This window comes from Genypterus blacodes, unplaced genomic scaffold, assembly GCF_046128005.1.
Source record: "Genypterus blacodes isolate CSIRO-AG114 ecotype Tasmania unplaced genomic scaffold, CSIRO-AGI_Gbla_v1 ptg000073l_1, whole genome shotgun sequence".
Taxonomy (NCBI): Eukaryota; Metazoa; Chordata; class Actinopteri; order Ophidiiformes; family Ophidiidae; genus Genypterus; species Genypterus blacodes.
The window spans coordinates 1150141-1168258 of record NW_027466883.1 but is presented as its reverse complement, the minus strand read 5'-3'; the positions used below and the strand labels follow the sequence as shown (position 1 = coordinate 1168258).

General features: G+C 42.7%; 2 protein-coding genes and 9 non-coding genes across 11 annotated transcripts; 4 read left to right on the top strand and 7 right to left on the bottom strand.

Moving 5' to 3' along the window:
- The first annotated feature begins 1854 nt into the window (after window positions 1–1854).
- Window positions 1855–4773, top strand: cdkn3 (cyclin dependent kinase inhibitor 3). Its single transcript, XM_076157595.1, has 8 exons — window positions 1855–1930; window positions 2575–2671; window positions 2829–2884; window positions 2964–3008; window positions 3198–3420; window positions 3823–3854; window positions 4018–4121; window positions 4207–4773. Exons 2-8 carry the CDS (start codon window positions 2592–2594, stop codon window positions 4294–4296), a joined length of 630 nt encoding a protein of 209 aa, XP_076013710.1. The 5' UTR covers window positions 1855–1930; window positions 2575–2591; the 3' UTR covers window positions 4297–4773.
- Window positions 4774–4884: 111 nt separating this feature from the next.
- On the bottom strand, window positions 4885–11006 carry cnih1 (cornichon family member 1). Its single transcript, XM_076157596.1, has 5 exons — window positions 10808–11006; window positions 9221–9289; window positions 6528–6640; window positions 6276–6419; window positions 4885–6143 (listed from the first exon to the last, which is right to left on the bottom strand). Exons 1-5 carry the CDS (start codon window positions 10886–10888, stop codon window positions 6116–6118), a joined length of 435 nt encoding a protein of 144 aa, XP_076013711.1. The 5' UTR covers window positions 10889–11006; the 3' UTR covers window positions 4885–6115.
- Window positions 11007–12171: 1165 nt separating this feature from the next.
- LOC143006425 (U4 spliceosomal RNA) lies at window positions 12172–12312 on the top strand. The gene has a single exon (XR_012964265.1). It is a non-coding gene; the product is annotated as a U4 spliceosomal RNA (small nuclear RNA).
- A 676-nt stretch (window positions 12313–12988) lies between these two features.
- Window positions 12989–13060, bottom strand: trnam-cau (transfer RNA methionine (anticodon CAU)). The gene has a single exon. It is a non-coding gene; the product is annotated as a tRNA-Met (tRNA).
- A 335-nt stretch (window positions 13061–13395) lies between these two features.
- Window positions 13396–13477, bottom strand: trnal-cag (transfer RNA leucine (anticodon CAG)). The gene has a single exon. It is a non-coding gene; the product is annotated as a tRNA-Leu (tRNA).
- An 805-nt stretch (window positions 13478–14282) lies between these two features.
- LOC143006436 (U4 spliceosomal RNA) lies at window positions 14283–14424 on the top strand. Its single transcript, XR_012964275.1, has one exon. It is a non-coding gene; the product is annotated as a U4 spliceosomal RNA (small nuclear RNA).
- Window positions 14425–15098: 674 nt separating this feature from the next.
- trnam-cau (transfer RNA methionine (anticodon CAU)) lies at window positions 15099–15170 on the bottom strand. The gene has a single exon. It is a non-coding gene; the product is annotated as a tRNA-Met (tRNA).
- Window positions 15171–15506: 336 nt separating this feature from the next.
- On the bottom strand, window positions 15507–15588 carry trnal-cag (transfer RNA leucine (anticodon CAG)). The gene has a single exon. It is a non-coding gene; the product is annotated as a tRNA-Leu (tRNA).
- Window positions 15589–16393: 805 nt separating this feature from the next.
- Window positions 16394–16534, top strand: LOC143006467 (U4 spliceosomal RNA). The gene has a single exon (XR_012964303.1). It is a non-coding gene; the product is annotated as a U4 spliceosomal RNA (small nuclear RNA).
- Window positions 16535–17208: 674 nt separating this feature from the next.
- trnam-cau (transfer RNA methionine (anticodon CAU)) lies at window positions 17209–17280 on the bottom strand. Its single transcript has one exon. It is a non-coding gene; the product is annotated as a tRNA-Met (tRNA).
- Window positions 17281–17617: 337 nt separating this feature from the next.
- On the bottom strand, window positions 17618–17699 carry trnal-cag (transfer RNA leucine (anticodon CAG)). The gene has a single exon. It is a non-coding gene; the product is annotated as a tRNA-Leu (tRNA).
- Window positions 17700–18118: the final 419 nt, after the last annotated feature.

The window sequence follows — 18118 nt, the reverse complement described above, 5'->3', positions numbered from 1 at the left end:
AGAGGAGGCTGGCGCACTGGGCGGATACAGCAGATGCCCTGTGAAACCTGTAGGGGAGAGGAAGATGAAGATGAGGTCGATCTAACCCACTGTCATGATTCAGATTTCAGAATCTACTTCTGAAGGGTTTAAATATACCTTTCTTAATAGTGAATAGTTTCCACTCCCATTATGAATAATAAGAAAATAAAGGGTACGTTAGTCAGATATTCATGGCTATACATTTAGAATGCTTTTTTGTTTACCCCTCACTAACAGAGACTTCACAGCTTATTGAATATTTAAATATTTGCTGTACTTTAGTGAGATAGAGTGATGCAACTGTTACAGTGTGTATGTGTGTGTGTATGTGTCAGGTGTACTCATAGTGTCCTTGGCTCCACTATTCTTCAGTATTCACAACATAACTTTAAAATATGACAACACACCACTACCACCACATGGCACATAAAAAACAGTTCAAACTAAGTATACATAACACAACTGAATAAAATTAAGAATTACATTGTTTGTGTGGCCATGTGTGTGTGTGTGTGTGTGTGTGTTCAGACCACGACGAGGTGGATGACGCCACAATCTACATGGAGAATCCCCTGACTTAGTTCAATGACCGCCCATCTATGTATCCAGTTTGTTAATATCATATGCACATTCATTGTCTCTCTATATCTCTCAATCAATCCAGGTTGAGCGGTCTTCTAGAATGAACCGCCAAGTTGAGCGACCTGCTGCAGGGAGCCGTAACACCAGGTGGGCTCCTGCAGCTCCTGCAAGGTTCTCAGCTTCCTGCCAGCTGCTGCAATTAGCTGTCCACAGTGTGCGGATGCAGGAGTGATGGACCAAGCAGCCTTCTCAGGGGAAGACTGCAGACTGGAGGACAGGTTGGTACCAAGCATCTGCACATACTGCGACCAGGCTTTTATGTTATATACAAATGTGGGGGTTATATACAAATGTGGGGGTTATATACAAATTATATACAATATATACAAAATATATATTGTAATATATTACAATATATTACAATATATTGTAATATTTTATCAATGTATCAATATACATTGATAAAATATTACATATTTTCATATCCGATACCCAGTAATTTTTTGGTGCTGGGTGTTTGCTGCTTGCAGGGTGGTTATTTGGTGGTGTAGTTTAAATTCAAGTTAATATTATATTGTATCTCTATCTACATGTATTTCTCTATCTTTCCATCCAGGGTGGTGGGAGGAGTCAGCTCCAGCTCCTTCAGTCATGAGGGACACTGTCAGAAAGCACAACTAGGGCTATAATGTTGGTACTGTTCCAATACCCACACACACACACATTGTAATTTTCTATTTTCTCTATATTTTCTAAATATGAAAACAAATGAAAATCGCATGGACAAAATTGTTGATACCCCTCAGAAATTCTAATACTGATGATGATACTTCAAGCAGAAGTTGTTTTCTTTAATTAGTATCACAGCTGTCTTCAATCTAATCAGTATCAATACAATCAATACAATCAGTCATTCCGCCTATTGAAATGGATGAATGTTCTCCCTGTGCTGTTTGCTGCCATTGTGTGCCCCACACTGACTATCGATAAGCGATAGAGACGAAGAGTTGTCTGAGAAGATAAGGAAGAAAATGATTACCAAGCATGATGAAGGTGAAGACTACAAGAGCATCTCCATAACAAACTGAACAAATTACATAATAAAGACATAACTAAATCATTTTTTCGTGTCTTTAAAAGATTAAACTCCGCCCGTCTTGATAAGGCTGAACTATAAAACGAGCGCATAAACGGGGGGGTCGTTGTATAGAAGTAGGCGTGGCTGACTTAAAATCCCGGCTCTGATTGGCTACTGAAACCACGGCTTTTTCAAATCGAAGTAGCAGCTTGAGCTGTCAAAACAGCGGATTGCACGGCCTCGTAACCGGTAAGAAAGAAAGACAAAACTGCATGCTCATAAACGTGTTTGTCCAAAATACAACTCAAATATCTTTTGTTTTCTGTTAGATGTTATTAAAGTTTAAAAGTCTATTTCCTTCTCCGCTTTGCTTCGTTTATTCCTGCGGACTAGCTGAAGCTAATATTAGCCATGCAGTGAATGTCTTTCCCAGCTGCGTTCACAGACGCTGGGCTAAATAAAAGCCTCAAATGCAGCCACGTAAACGCTATAATGCGAAATATAAGTTAGCTAAATTGTAATTTTAATAAGGATTGGGGCCGTGTGACAGACGAATATAGTTTACAGCTTTAGTTTATGAGCGTTTCGTATCTGATTCGGTGACTAGATAACTTTTAAAGGGCCATACCGCTGTTTTTGAATAGATTTAGCGCAATTTATCACAAACCTAACAAATATTCATTATTTGTGCCTAAAATGTTTTTGCAGTAAGTAAGATTTATAAATCTGCAATAAAAGATTTTTAAATGGTCTGAGAGAATTATGTTTTATTATTGGTTGTAGGAAGTTAGTCAGAAAAAAAAAAAAAAATAGGCATCTAGTATATTCAGTAACTGTTTTGTTTTGTTTATTTGTATCATTAATACTTAAAGTTTATGCTCCTGTCTCGGCAGGCTAAAGGGCTGAAACCATGAGGACCTCTGAGTTTGACTCCTCATCTGAAGAGGAGGAGGTCTCTGAGGAGCAGCTGACTCCTTTCCACATCTCTTGGCAAGTTTCAACACTTCTGACTTTGGTTTACCAGCAGCCGTGTGTGTTTCTGTGTGTGTATTTGGGTCTGGGTGATGTAATGAAATCACAGCTGACAGGTGAGGAGGAGTTTCCACAATGGAAGGTGTGTTACTGTGTGTTTTATTCTGGCTTTCAGGTTGCCTCTGTCGATAGTGGAGTGTTCACAGTTTCTTGGAATTTGTGCACTACCAGGTATAATGTGAGTTTATCATTTTACTATTTTGCAAATTGAAGATACTTTTAAAAAGCTGCTTCTTTTGTCTGACTTAAGGTTGCAAGTACAAAGATATCCGCAGGAGTCTGCAAAGAGATGTTGGTAAGACGACCTTATACCTTGTTGTGCCTAAATGAAATAGTCTAGAGATAATGTAAATATTAGCAGACTTGGTTAAATTATGTGATGGACTACACCAGTCAATAAGCAGTGTTTGTTGCTAAATTTGTTCTAAACCAGTTCAACCAGCTGTTTGTTATATTCTCTTCCACTCTTGTTTGTCTTTACCAGAGGAGCTTCATAACCAGGGTGTGCAGGATGTGTTTGTTTTCTGCACCAGAGGAGAACTTCATAAGTACCGGGTTCCCTCTCTGCTGGAGGTTTACCAGCAGAGAGGCTTCACTGTGCACCACATGCCTTTCCTAGACGGTGACGCTCCCGAGCTGGAGCAGTGCTCCCGCATCCTGGAGGAGATTCAGGTCAACCTGGAGAACAACAGGAGGACCGTGATCCAGTAAGTGCGCACACACTGAGATGTAATATGCTAGTTCAGGCAGCCAGCCATTCAGAGATGTTGCAGCAGGGGGAAGAACACACGTAGAGTTTATCACTTTGCTTCAAAATCTACGTCTTTACATCTCCACCTACCAAACTGGATTTCCTGGAAGCACCCTGGGGCGTATGAAGGCGTTTTGACTGTGTGAATGTGAAGTAGGTCACTGCGGTGAGAACATGCAAACAAGGAAAGACTTAGGGGCTCAAAAGTGCTGTCCACATTTGTATTCCTTGCTCACAGAACCAGATTTCATATCACTACGGTTCTCTCTCTCCCTCTCTTCCTGAACATTTTCAGCTCTATGCGTGTGAGTATTCAGTGTACCACTTGCTGATATTTCCTCTTTCTTCTCTCCTTCAGCTGTTATGGAGGTTTGGGACGATCTGGATTAAGTAAGAATTGTCTGCTGATCTTTCTATTGCACAGTAATGTTTTATTCTGTATTTATTATCTCCATTATCCTATACTATCTCGTCATTGATCCAATGTTAAATCCCCTCTCTTCCTCTCTTTCTGCTGCACTGATTTCATGCTCTCTTGTTTCATGCTGCTCAGTCGCTGCCTGTCTGCTGCTTCAGCTGTCTGTAACCATGACGGCAAACAAAGCTATTGAAATCCTCAGGGAGCACCGAGGAGGAGGAGCCATACAGACAGTGAAGGTGAGAAAATTGTTTTCTTTCAGGTTTGTTTTGGCCTTTCTAACAGGACATAAGTTTTAAGTTTTACTCCGCTTTCTCCTCTCAGCAATACAACTTCCTGCACGAGTTTCGGGAAAGGTACACGGCCTTCCAAGAAAGCCGAGAACTTTCTACAGAGCGCTCTGTGTCTCGGTGATCATCTCTCCGCTCTTCATCTTCAATTGAGTCAAATGCAGAACAAGATCTTCAATATCATCCAACTCTCTCATTCCTTTGCAATTATTTTTCCGATTGTGTGTGAAGCTGTGTTCTCAAATGATTGCACTTTAATATAATATATTGCTTATGTGCATCCTCGTAATAATCAAATAAATGAGGGGTGTTTGCTGTTATGAATAGCGAATGTGTTGCTGTATTTTATCAGATCTAAACTGAGGACGTCTGCGCAAAATACTAAACGAGAAGAGCTCCTACGAGATCACACCTCCACACAGTCTATTATTAATCTAGTTGTTTCTGTGATGGCCAATATTTTATTAGAACCAAAGTAAATAAAGTCTTCTTGATTGAGTTCCAGGTATTGATCTGTTAGACATTTGCATGCTCCTTAATCAGAAGCATCACAATTACACATTAGCCGCTCTTGCACTTTCAGGCTGTTTGTTACTGTAAAACAATTCCATTACTGGGTTTGGTTTGCCAAATATGGATGAATTCTGTCCCACAAACGGTAATGAAAGTTTCCTTTTCTTCCTCTAAAAGTCAGATTGAAATCAAATTCCAGTCCACACTAACACCGAATGGGTTTAGTTTATTCAGATTCATGTGAACTTAAGTTGTCATTCCCGAAGTGTGACTTGATGGGATGTAACATCAAAATAAAACATCTTGTGACAGACAGGTCACCCTTTTCCCTGATAGGTTTACAACTTTGAAAAATGGCAATAAATACACTAATGTTCCAGAAATGTTTGTCTAATGGCCTCAAATTATGAAAAAAACATGTTGATTCTGGAGGTGGCTGACACAACATGGAGTGATTCATGTCCTGCAGACAAAAAGGAACTTTACAAATTGAAACATTGAATAAATAAGCACTGGGTTTTGTAGTGTGGTGGAGTGTTTGGACTTCAGATGAACATTTACAATGACAGAAATGTTAATATCACACAAAAGGTACATTCAACAGCTTCAGCAGAGTGACAAAGCAGCTTCTGTCTCCTAATGATGAACAAACAAAGTACTGTTGAGTCTACCTTTTTTTCCCTCTCTTAAATGAAGGTTTGTTAGCTGGAAGTCACGTACATTGATTTTCCACTGCACAGAAGAAAGTAAAATCCGGAGAAATTGTACGTCGGGGATCGCACGGTTTGAGTGAGACACCAGTCAGGTCTGAAGTGTTAATGCATCAGACAGATCCAGACCTGATCTTGTGACAAACAGATGATTGTCCCTGTGCAGCACTAAGGGATGGTGAAGTTCTCACGCAACCGGGGGCCAAAACAGAAACCTGGTTTGCTCTTTATTCATTGGTTTTTTTAAGTAATGTTACATGATAAATCTGCTGGAATCTACTTCACAGAAAATGCCAATGCGGTCAAACACGCAGCTTTCACAGATAACGCACACCTGAAAATGTCTACCTAATCTGTAAACACTCAAAAAAGTTGGGAACAAGATAAAAAAGTTTGGTTTTTCTTTTAAATCCCAAGCATTGAATCATCACGCCATAAAAAATAAAGAAAAACAATTGTCCGTTCAGGGTTTGTCCTTCTCGTCCGTAGAAATTTAAACTATAGTGCTATGAGAGACATGAAATTCTCAGGCTAAATGTTTCCAAAATGAGAGTTCGCCCACTCTGAACTGGCGTCTTGTTGTTGCTGGACGTTGAGAGGGGGGGTGGGGGGGGGGGGGGGGGAAGGGAGGGGTCTCCAGCAGGTCCGGTGGCCAGCGCTGTGATCAGCGGCTGGTCTCATCTACTTGTACGTGCAGGTCCTCGTCGGTCGTCACTCAGCTTAGGAACTCACCAGAACGTAGATCATCCTGTTGGGAGACACGAAAGAGGAGAAGCATTATTATTTATTACTGGATGTCCAAAGATTAAAACAAAATCGGTTGCGACTTCAACTTGATGTGTCTAATGTTGAAGCAGAGGAGGGAAGAAACAGTTTGTACCCGTAGAGATAGTAGAAGAAGGACAGCAGGTAGAACGCCAGCTTGCACCAGCCTTCTTTTTGACAGTACGCCAGGATGTCAGCGTTCATGATGGTTGTCGGGTCGTAGAGTCCCGGGCTGCTCATCACTGGCCTGCTCATATACCTGCAAGAAGGAATTTGTAATGATTAAGCAGCGTTGCGATGCTTTTGAGCATTTCGAGCATTTGAGACATTTTGGGGAGAGCGATAGCAGTTGAAAAGGCAAGCTCACCTCCAGGCGTGGTAGGCCAGCAGTGGCAGGTTGAGGAAGAGGGTGAGCCACTCGGCCGCGCAGAAGAACATCACGCAGAAGAAAAAGTGGATGAGATACTCCGGGAGGACCAGCTGCAAAGAGCGACACGCAAAACGTCAGGGCACCGGCTAAAACTGGACCTGACGCCGACCACACGGGCCTGTGTGCTGGTATTTACCCATGATATGTGTTTGGTGTGGACAGAATCAGAATGTGTGGTTGTTTTAACCAAGCGTGGAATCGCTGGTGCTCTAATCCAGCACAAGAACATACACTACGGAGGAGGCAGATATCTATAACTGCATCCTCTCCTCCTCCACAAAAAGAGAAAAGAGAACGAGCTAAACACAAATGAGAGGATTTAATGCGCACACATTTATGTTCTTCATTTTCAGTGTCGTGAGGCCAATTTGTTGTCGCGCTATCAGGTGTTACTCGATATCATCAATGCATCAGTACAGGTGCAGGAAAATGTGACAAACAAGCCCTCATGTGGTTTACACACACTTCAAATACACTAACGGTGCTTTTATCACACACTGTGTGACACGGGAAACAGGGTGAGAAATTGAAGCATGCCACCTGCTGAATTTAGGGGAGGGGGAGGCGTTGTGGCTGAGGAACCGGTTTGGTCCTCCAGCCACGTAGTTAAAAAGGCATGAAGAAGAAGAAAGAGAAAGAGAGAGAGAGAGAGAGAGAGAGAGAGAGAGAGAGAGAGAGAGAGAGAGAGAGAGAGAGAGAGAGAGAGAGAGAGAGAGAGAGAGAGAGAGAGAGAGAGAGAGAGAGAGAATCACGCGGCAGCAGGCTTTAGCACAAAGATGTCAAGACTTTAGAGGGACAGCAGACACAGCAGCTGTTAGTGGAGTTCATTTCCCACCCTGATCATACATCATGCATTGTTAGGTCTTTACCACCACACATGAGAAGGGGAACCAATCAGTAGCTTGAGATGGGAGAAGGTCTGCTCATCTCAACATCGCAATCTTTTTTCTTTTTTGCAGTGCGGGCAAAACTACAGATTATTCCGCTTCACACTGAAGGAGGCCATGCTGTGTGTGCACGAGCAGTGTTGGTGCAGCAGCCTGCCTCAGGGCCACAGACTCAAAACCGGTGCCAGGTTCACGGGGGCCAGATGGAGGCGCCACATGGAAGCCATGCATGGGTAAGGGGGCGTCGACAGCCCACAGGGGGAAAGGTGAGGGGCGTGTAGGAGGAGGAGGAAGGTGCAGGAAGGGGGGGGGGGGGGGCTGACATATTGAAATCCTGCACTGTGCTGCCAAATACAAAACAACTGATCACAGCGGAAAAACAACAAAACAAACAAACCGACCGAGTTTAGAGTTAAGCACGCAAAAAAAGAAAAAAGATCAGCCGCGTCCAAAACTGAACAGAGGGTTTGAGTCTGCGCCACACGGATTAGATGGGAGCAAAATCTGTGCTTTGAACTAAGATAACTCCTCCCACTACTGAAATCACCAACCAATCGGCGGGCTCAATTATTGCTGATCTGGGAGAGTGTTGGGCTTCTGCAGCCATCTGTTTCAAAACCACAGGTGATGCAGGTTCACAGCCAAACACTGAGCTCATATAAACACCGAATCAAACAGATGAACAACACCATTAATATTAAAAAAAAAAAAATAAATTTTAAAGGGGAATCAACGATATTGATCTGACACGGGGGGACTAAGTGAACATCGCCGTCTCCTTGAGCTGCTTGATAAAGATTAGAAAGAGTCGTGTTCAAGCAAGTGTGACTGCCTCTTTGACTGACGCTGCCTTTCTGGGGTTACTGGGAATTTGCTGTGCCACTAACTGTAACACTGTATGCAAACAAAGGGTAGGTACGTCATAAACATCATGCATGTTTTGAGCGTTTGCAAGTCTTTTCAGTTCACAGCTACGGCTTCACCAATCTGCAACACTGGAAATGTCACGCTTCAGGTCCGGCTGTTCCCACTAATGCCTGACGAGCGCCACGGCACACGATAGTTACGTGTTAGGTACGTTTACTTTGACTACAAAAAAAAGATAATAATACAAAGGCACATTCCAGTATTTCTGCAAATGCTTTCTTCCTAAAATCCTGAGAGTCGTAATTGAGAATATGAAGGAAAATCTGTTGGACTGAGAGTAGCTGAGCTGTGGCAGGACGTGTACATCAACATGGGAGGCACAGGTGGCATGTTGCGTAATCCTGACCTAAACCAGAGTCTGAACAGAGATTAGTTCACTGAAAAGACGTTTGCAAACACTTCCCCCCCTCTCGTGCAATATGACAAGACTGCAGACTTGAGTTGAAGTGAGCGGATACTTGAAATCCAAGATTGGTACAAACCTTCAATGCAATTTTGACTCGTTTAATCTTTTTGACCTTTTCAACTGTCTTTTTTTTGGCCGTTAAACACAAAATGTAAAAAAAAAAACAGATTGGGGAAAAAAAACAAAAAAACAAAAAAACAAACAAAATGCGTTAGAGTTTGACAGTTGACAAGATCACTGGATTCATCACAGGCACGTTATTTAGCATAACAGTGCAGAGAAATGACTGAGAGAAGAGTAATAAAGGCGGACTAAAAGGTATTCAACCAATCAGACGTATTTGAACAGAGCAGATCTGCATGCAGTCACAGAGGCAAAGGAGGAGCGGCAGATAAAGTGACGTCACTCACCGGATTTAAAGTGTTACACTGATCTATAGGATTCTTGTAATCCGTCTTCAGTTCATCAAATGCTATGATCTGGAGGAATAAGAGGTTTAGAGTTCAACAACATACAGAGGGAAATGTATTGTTATGTTCAATGCAGCAAGCAATACCAGCATCTACAGATAGGATGCATTTTATGTGGGACTGAGGCTTTATAACTGTGTCACTAACAGGCATTTGACAGTTCTAGCTTTGCAAAAGTGACTATTTGCTTTTCTTCTACATTTTGCTTTTTGGAAGACAAAGTCCGAAGTTTAGAGCCCTCACTTTGGACTCTGGGAACGTGTGATTGGCAATTGTTATCCATATTTGACATTACATTACATTATACTGTATTATACATGACTTCCAGATGAATCAATGACACAAAAAAATCATGACATTATGAGTTGTAGTTGTGCATGCCTGTGTGTTTCCATTTAGAAAAGCCATTAACAGAACTGGTACTTGTTTTACATCCAGGTGTTACTTTAGTTCCATTTACTCTCCTAAGGTCCGTATATAGTTTTAAATGAGATCTAAAGTAAATTGGAACGCTTTCAACGTAAAGTGAACGCTGCTGGCCACTGTGAAAACCTAAACACGGCAAAAAGGGACCGACGCGTTGAGTATTTGACCTTATTTAATGATGAAGTTGTTACAGAATGTGGCATAACGGAAAACGTGGAAGCTTTAAGGAAAGTGATGACAGCAGCGGCGGAGCGGGTCGTCGCCCTGTCCCTGAGGCTAACTAGCCGACGAGCTAACAGACAAACACACAAAACCTGTGACAACTCTGAGCCAGCTGGTAGCTGTTTGTCAAATTCACGCTGTTGGTAATAAAGAACACAGATAGGAAGACGACACGATGTAGGGTTAACATACTGTCCGTCTGTCTCCATTAGATGCTAATGTTAGCCTTAGCTGCCCACTAACAGTAGGATGTGTGTCATTCGTCGTAGAACGGAAGAAAAGACAAAGAAACAGGTTACCTCGACATGTTTTTGTATTTTTCACCAGCGTCGTGATGAGCCAAATAACAAAAGACGTCAGGTTTGGCCGCTGACTAGCCAAATAGAAATCTGGCCTCGCGCTGGCTTAGTGTTGCGGACTACCGAGTATCCAAATTAACTGGTGACTTTCACCCGAATGCATAGATGGTTTTCTGAATTAATAACTGTAGTTTTGTGCCTGCTGAGTGTAACTTTTGTTAAAAGCTTGGTGTAAGTTATCACAATACCGTTTGAGGACTGTATCACCAACAAGACACAACAAGGCATTTGCGGGGAACAACTAATTTACCTGTTCTATGTTTCATCTTTAAATTGTAGGAATTCCGTAAGTATTATAAGCAACTATATTTGCTAACGTATAAAAAGATACAGGATATGATCATCATGTCAAATAAAAGTTGTCACTGGAGCAACCACCGGCCCGTCTTGATTTAAGACACCAGTTAACACGGACACTCGGTCAAGCGTAACATGAGCCACACGTCTTCCTCTCTCACTCCCCTCGTTTAGAAACTTCTTATGGACGGTCTTATGGACACGTTTTGGGTTGTCAACTTACGTGCCAGATAGCGAAGAAGATAAGCGCCGCTGTGAGCAGCAGAGCGAGCATGTAACAAAAGGCCGCGAATGTGAACGCCATTTTTCTCCGGCTCCGCTAGTTTGTTCCTGGTCGGCGGGTGATGCAGCAGCTTCCCTCCGCTTTCTGAGCTGTCACCACAACGTAAAGCCGACTCTTCTTCTTCTCCTTCGTCGTTGTCTTCTTCTTCTTCTTCTGATGTAGATATAAAGGGAAGTTTGACGACAAAAGTGCATTACCGCCACCAGTTGGTGTGGAGCAGGACTGAGGACATTTTCAGGTAACGGCTCCCTCCGGACACATACTGTCTACTTAGGGAGCTTATTGAGACACGCTCGTGATTCTGAGAAATATATATTATTATCAGTAAAAAAAAAAGACTCAGTCTTATAATTGGCATAATCTCATGACATGATTCCTAAGAAGATGGACTTGCCAGTGGTGGGACCTGAACCCGATCTCCGCAAAGAATGACTCCTGAATCCAGCGCCTTTGACTGCTCAGCCATACCACTTTCTGGATTTTGGTTAAGTGCTACAGGCGTGGTTCAACCAAATGCCTCACAAATACAATGTGTATTGAAAAATGGAAAAGTGTGGTCCTTAGGCGTTTGAGAACGGTGCAATTAGCAGAGGATATACTGTATTATATACAGAGGCGGAAAGTAACGGAGAACATTTACTTGAGTACTGTACTTAAGTACACTATTTAGGGATCTGTACTTTACTCGAGTATCATGTTGGGGGAGTACTTATGACTTTTACTCCACTACATTTGAAAGGCAAATATCGTCCACAGGGTTTCCCGCTTTTTTATTTTTAATTTCTTTTAGAAAAAGTAACGAGTACTTATGGTTATGGACATAAATGTAGCGGAGTATTTTGTTGTTTCCTTCTCAAATGTGATTGGATTGTACAGGTGCCACTGACAGGGACAGCCTATCAGAAATCCAGAGAATGTCAGAAAAAATTATGGGGACTTTTACATTCTGTGAAACGGTTCAGAAAAACTACCTCAGATAATACTATGGTTTCAACCAATACACTGTACAGGGTGTTCTGGGGTTGGACTCTGTCTCGGCATGCATCGCTCGAGAGCCAGGTTAAAGCTTGGACAGGTCACCATTGTATCACATGGTCTCTATCGGTTTGATATTTAAATTTTAGACCACTCTTTATTTAGTGGTGATGTATTCTTATACATTTGAGTTTCATGTATGTGGCCTGTATGCTTCATATCGGTATGAATTATATACTGTATATACGGTGTATTACTTACGGCAGAGATGTATTTGTGTTAAACCCTGACATAGAGTATGTGGAGCTGACAAACTGCTGTCTTCTCTCAGCTTTGCGCAGTGGCAGTGTCGTAGCCCATGAGGTCTATCCGAGGCGCGATTATTGCTAGTTGAAAACTTTACCCAATACCCCGCCATGACTACTTGCAATATAGTCGGCTACGGCAATTTTTGATAGTCTCAAAGGAGACTGACACAATGTGCATATTAAAAGAGTAGGACTCTTGATTAGCTTTGCAGGTGCAATGTGCCGGCAATCCTCAAACGCCGACATTTTTTGGCAAATAACTATCTGGATAGGCCAGAAACAGTACACTGTTTGTTTGTGTCAGTTAGATCACATGTTTTCCCTCTCTACTCACACTATGTTAGAATTAGAGTGGTGAATTGCAAAGGATGGAAAGAAAAATCTAAATGTTCTCGTCCTCGGTGGAGGTATGGTGGAGGTTAGGCAACAATTGTGGGCGTGTCGCTGTAACAAAAGACCTTCTGTTCAAGAGTTACGGCATGATTGGTTGTGGTGGAATTTGAATAGTACACTGGAGGACCTGAAAAGCCCTTGAAAGGTCTGCGGTTTGATACTTGGCACAAACACATCAAATCTCATGGATGCTAAGAAGATGGACATGGCAGCGGTGGGATTTGAACCCACGCCTCCGTAGAGACTGGAACCTGAATCCAGCGCCTTGGACCTCTCGGCCCTCACCAATACAAAGAGCAGACAGATGAGATGCAAACAATGATTAAAACTTTAACATGGAGGAGGATGGATGGAGTTTTGTTTGAAGAAAGGATCAGCCAAGCCAATGCAATGTGTATTAAAAAATGGATACCCGTGGTCCTTAGGCATTAGGGAAGGGTGCACTTAGCAGAGGATGGTTTCGATCCATCGACCTCTGGGTTATGGGCCCAGCACGCTTCCGCTGCGCCACTCTGCTCCTTGGATGAGTTCTGTGGACCGTCAGCAGCGTCGCACCTTCAAACCCTGACAGCATTGGAGGGGTGAAAAAGAATTCCTCCAAACTGGACTGCGTATCCTGGGTTCAATGTTGACAATGGTAAATACACAACAAGTACTGCAGTGCATTCTTAGTCTGGCGACAATTGTGGGCGTGTTGTTGTAACAAAAGGCCTTTTGTTCAAGAGTTACGGCATGATTGGTTGTGGTGGAATTTGAATAGTACACTGGAGGACCTGAAAAGCCCTTGGAAGGTCTGCAGTTTGATACTTGGCACAAACACATCAAATCTCATGGATCCTAAGAAGATGGACATGGCAGTGGTGGGATTTGAACCCACACCTCCGTAGAGACTGGAACCTGAATCCAGCGCCTTGGACCGCTCGGCCACACTACCTTTCAGTTAAATGCTACACAGGTGGTTCAATCAAATCCCTCACCAATACAAAAAGCAGCCAAATGAGATTAGATTAGATTAGATTCAACTGTATTGTCACTGCCTGTCACAAGTACAAGCAACGAATGCAACGAGATGCAAACAATTTTGAAAAATTTCAACGTGTTTGCGTCAGGTAGACCACATGTTTTCCCTCTTTACTGGCCTTAAGCCACACTATGTTAGAATTAGAATGCCGAATTGCAGAGGATGAAAAGAAAAGTCTAAATTTTCTCGGCCTTGGCGGAGGTACGCAATCTCATGGTTGAAATGAAGGGACCTTAAAATTCTCCAATGTCTATGTCAACACTGTGTTTAACCTTTGAAATTTCCAGAATGGAAATGGTTGCAAGACGGTCAACATTATTTGCTTGTTTCCAATAAAACTGATAGCTGATTCAACACACTTTGTTGGAGATTGTTTGTGTTCTGGTAAGGTTTCGACCAATACACTGCACAGGGTGTTCGGGAGTTGGACTCTGTCTCGGCATGCATTGCTCGAGAGCCAGGTAAAAGCTTGGACAGGTCACCATTGTATCACAGGGTCTTTATCGGTTTAATATTTAAATTTTAGACCACTCTTTATTTAGTGGTGATGTATTCTTATACATTTGAGTTTCATGTATGTGGCCTGTATGCTTCATATCGGTATGAATTATATACTGTATATACGGTGTATTACTTACGGCAGAGATGTATTTGTGTTAAACCCTGACATACAGTATGTGGAGCTGACACACTGCCGTCTTCTCTCAGCTGTGTCGTCAGCCTTGCGCAGTGGCAATATCGTAGCCCATGAGGTCTATCCGAATGCGCGATTATTGCTAGTTGAAAACTTTACCCAATACCCCGCCATGACTACTTGCAATATAGTCGGCTACGGCAATTTTTGATAGTCTCAAAGGAGACTGACACATTGTGCATATTAAAAGAGTAGGACTCTTGATTAGCTTTGCAGGTGCAATGTGCCGACAAACCTCAAACGCTGTACATTTTTTGGCAAATAACTTGGATATGCCAGAAACAGTACACTGTTTGTTTGTGTCAGTTAGATCACATGTTTTCCCTCTCTACTCACACTATGTTAGAATTAGAGTGGTGAATTGCAAAGGATGGAAAGAAAAATCTAAATGTTCTCGTCCTCGGTGGAGGTATGGTGGAGGTTAGGCAACAATTGTGGGCATGTTGTTGTAACAAAAGGCCTTTTGTTCAAGAGTTACGGCATGATTGGTTGTGGTGGAATTTGAATAGTACACTGGAGGACCTGAAAAGCCCTTGAAAGGTCTGCAGTTTGATACTTGGCACAAATACATCAAATCTCATGGATGCTAAGAAGATGGACATGGCAGCGGTGGGATTTGAACCCACGCCTCCGTAGAGACTGGAACCTGAATCCAGCGCCTTGGACAGCTCGGCCCTCACCAATGCAAAGAGCAGACAGATGAGATGCAAACAATGATTAAAACTTTAACATGGAGGAGGATGGATGGAGTTTTGTTTGAAGAAAGGATCAGCCAAGCCAATGCAATGTGTATTAAAAAATGGACACCCGTGGTCCTCAGGCATTTAGGAAGGGTGCACTTAGCAGAGGATGGTTTCGATCCATCGACCTCTGGGTTATGGGCCCAGCACGCTTCCGCTGCGCCACTCTGCTCCTTGGGTGCAGTTCTGTGGACCGTCAGCAGCGTCGCACCTTCAAACCCTGACAGCATTGGAGGGGTGAAAAAGAATTCCTCCAAACTGAACGGCGTATCCTGGGTTCAATGTTGACAATGGTAAATACACAACAAGTGAAGAAGTGCATTCTTAGTCTGGCGACAATTGTGGTCGTGTCTTTGTAACAAAAGGCCTTTTGTTCAAGAGTTATGGCATGATTGGTTGTGGTGGAATTTGAATAGTACACTGGAGGACCTGAAAAGCCCTTGGAAGGTCTGCAGTTTGATACTTGGCACAAACACATCAAATCTCATGGATGCTAAGAAGATGGACATGGCAGCGGTGGGATTTGAACCCACGCCTCCGTAGAGACTGGAACCTGAATCCAGCGCCTTGGACCGCTCGGCCACACTACCTTTCAGTTGAATGCTACACACGTGGTTCAATCAAATCCCTCACCAATACAAAAAGCAGCCAAATGAGATTAGATTAGATTAGATTCAACTTTATTGTCACTGCCTGTCACAAGTACAAGCAACGAATGCAACGAGATGCAAACAATTTTGAAAAATTTCAACGTGTTTGCGTCAGGTAGACCACATGTTTTCCCTCTTTACTGGCCTTAAGCCACACTATGTTAGAATTAGAATGCCGAATTGCAGAGGATGAAAAGAAAAGTCTAAATTTTCTCGGCCTTGGCGGAGGTACGCAATCTCATGGTTGAAATGAAGGGACCTTAAAATTCTCCAATGTCTATGTCAACACTGTGTTTAACCTTTGAAATTTCCAGAATGGAAATGGTTGCATGACGGTCAACATTATTTGCTTGTTTCCAATAAAACTGATAGTTGATTCAACACACTTTGTTGGAGATTGTTTGTGTTCTGGTAAGGTTTCGACCAATACACTGCACAGGGTGTTCGGGAGTTGGACTCTGTCTCGGCATGCATTGCTCGAGAGCCAGGTAAAAGCTTGGACAGGTCACCATTGTATCACAGGGTCTTTATCGGTTTAATATTTAAATTTTAGACCACTCTTTATTTAGTGGTGATGTATTCTTATACATTTGAGTTTCATGTATGTGGCCTGTATGCTTCATATCGGTATGAATTATATACTGTATATACGGTGTATTACTTACGGCAGAGATGTATTTGTGTTAAACCCTGACATACAGTATGTGGAGCTGACACACTGCCGTCTTCTCTCAGCTGTGTCGTCAGCCTTGCGCAGTGGCAGTATCGTAGCCCATGAGGTCTATCCGAGGCGCGATTATTGCTAGTTGAAAACTTTACCCAATACCCCGCCATGACGACTTGCAATATAGTCGGCTACGGCAATTTTTGATAGTCTCAAAGGAGACTGACACAATGTGCATATTAAAAGAGTAGGACTCTTGATTAGCTTTGCAGGTGCAATGTGCCGACAAACCTCAAACGCTGTACATTTTTTGGCAAATAACTTGGATATGCCAGAAACAGTACACTGTTTGTTTGTGTCAGTTAGATCACATGTTTTCCCTCTCTACTCACACTATGTTAGAATTAGAGTGGTGAATTGCAAAGGATGGAAAGAAAAATCTAAATGTTCTCGTCCTCGGTGGAGGTATGGTGGAGGTTAGGCAACAATTGTGGGCATGTTGTTGTAACAAAAGGCCTTTTGTTCAAGAGTTACGGCATGATTGGTTGTGGTGGAATTTGAATAGTACACTGGAGGACCTGAAAAGCCCTTGAAAGGTCTGCAGTTTGATACTTGGCACAAACACATCAAATCTCATGGATGCTAAGAAGATGGACATGGCAGCGGTGGGATTTGAACCCACGCCTCCGTAGAGACTGGAACCTGAATGCAGCGCCTTGGACAGCTCGGCCCTCACCAATGCAAAGAGCAGACAGATGAGATGCAAACAATGATTAAAACTTTAACATGGAGGAGGATGGATGGAGTTTTGTTTGAAGAAAGGATCAGCCAAGCCAATGCAATGTGTATTAAAAAATGGACACCCGTGGTCCTTAGGCATTTAGGAAGGGTGCACTTAGCAGAGGATGGTTTCGATCCATCGACCTCTGGGTTATGGGCCCAGCACGCTTCCGCTGCGCCACTCTGCTCCTTGGGTGATGTTCTGTGGACCGTCAGCATCGTCGCACCTTCAAACCCTGACAGCATTGGAGGGGTGAAAAAGAATTCCTCCAAAACTGAACGGCGTATCCTGGGTTCAATGTTGACAATGGTAAATACACAACAAGTGAAGCAGTGCATTCTTAGTCTGGCGACAATTGTGGGCGTGTCTTTGTAACAAAAGGCCTTTTGTTCAAGAGTTACGGCATGATTGGTTGTGGTGGAATTTGAATAGTACACTGGAGGACCTGAAAAGCCCTTGAAAGGTCTGCAGTTTGATACTTGGCACAAACACATCAAATCTCATGGATGCTAAGAAGATGGACATGGCAGCGGTGGGATTTGAACCCACGCCTCCGTAGAGACTGGAACCTGAATCCAGCGCCTTGGACCGCTCGGCCACACTACCTTTCAGTTGAATGCTACACACGTGGTTCAATCAAATCCCTCACCAATACAAAAAGCAGCCAAATGAGATTAGATTAGATTAAATTCAACTTTATTGTCACTGCCTGTCACAAGTACAAGCAACGAATGCAACGAGATGCAAACAATTTTGAAAAATTTCAACGTGTTTGCGTCAGGTAGACCACATGTTTTCCCTCTTTACTGGCCTTAAGCCACACTATGTTAGAATTAGAATGCCGAATTGCAGAGGATGAAAAGAAAAGTCTAAATTTTCTCGGCCTTGGCGGAGGTACGCAATCTCATGGTTGAAATGAAGGGACCTTAAAATTCTCCAATGTCTATGTCAACACTGTGTTTAACCTTTGAAATTTCCAGAATGGAAATGGTTGCATGACGGTCAACATTATTTGCTTGTTTCCA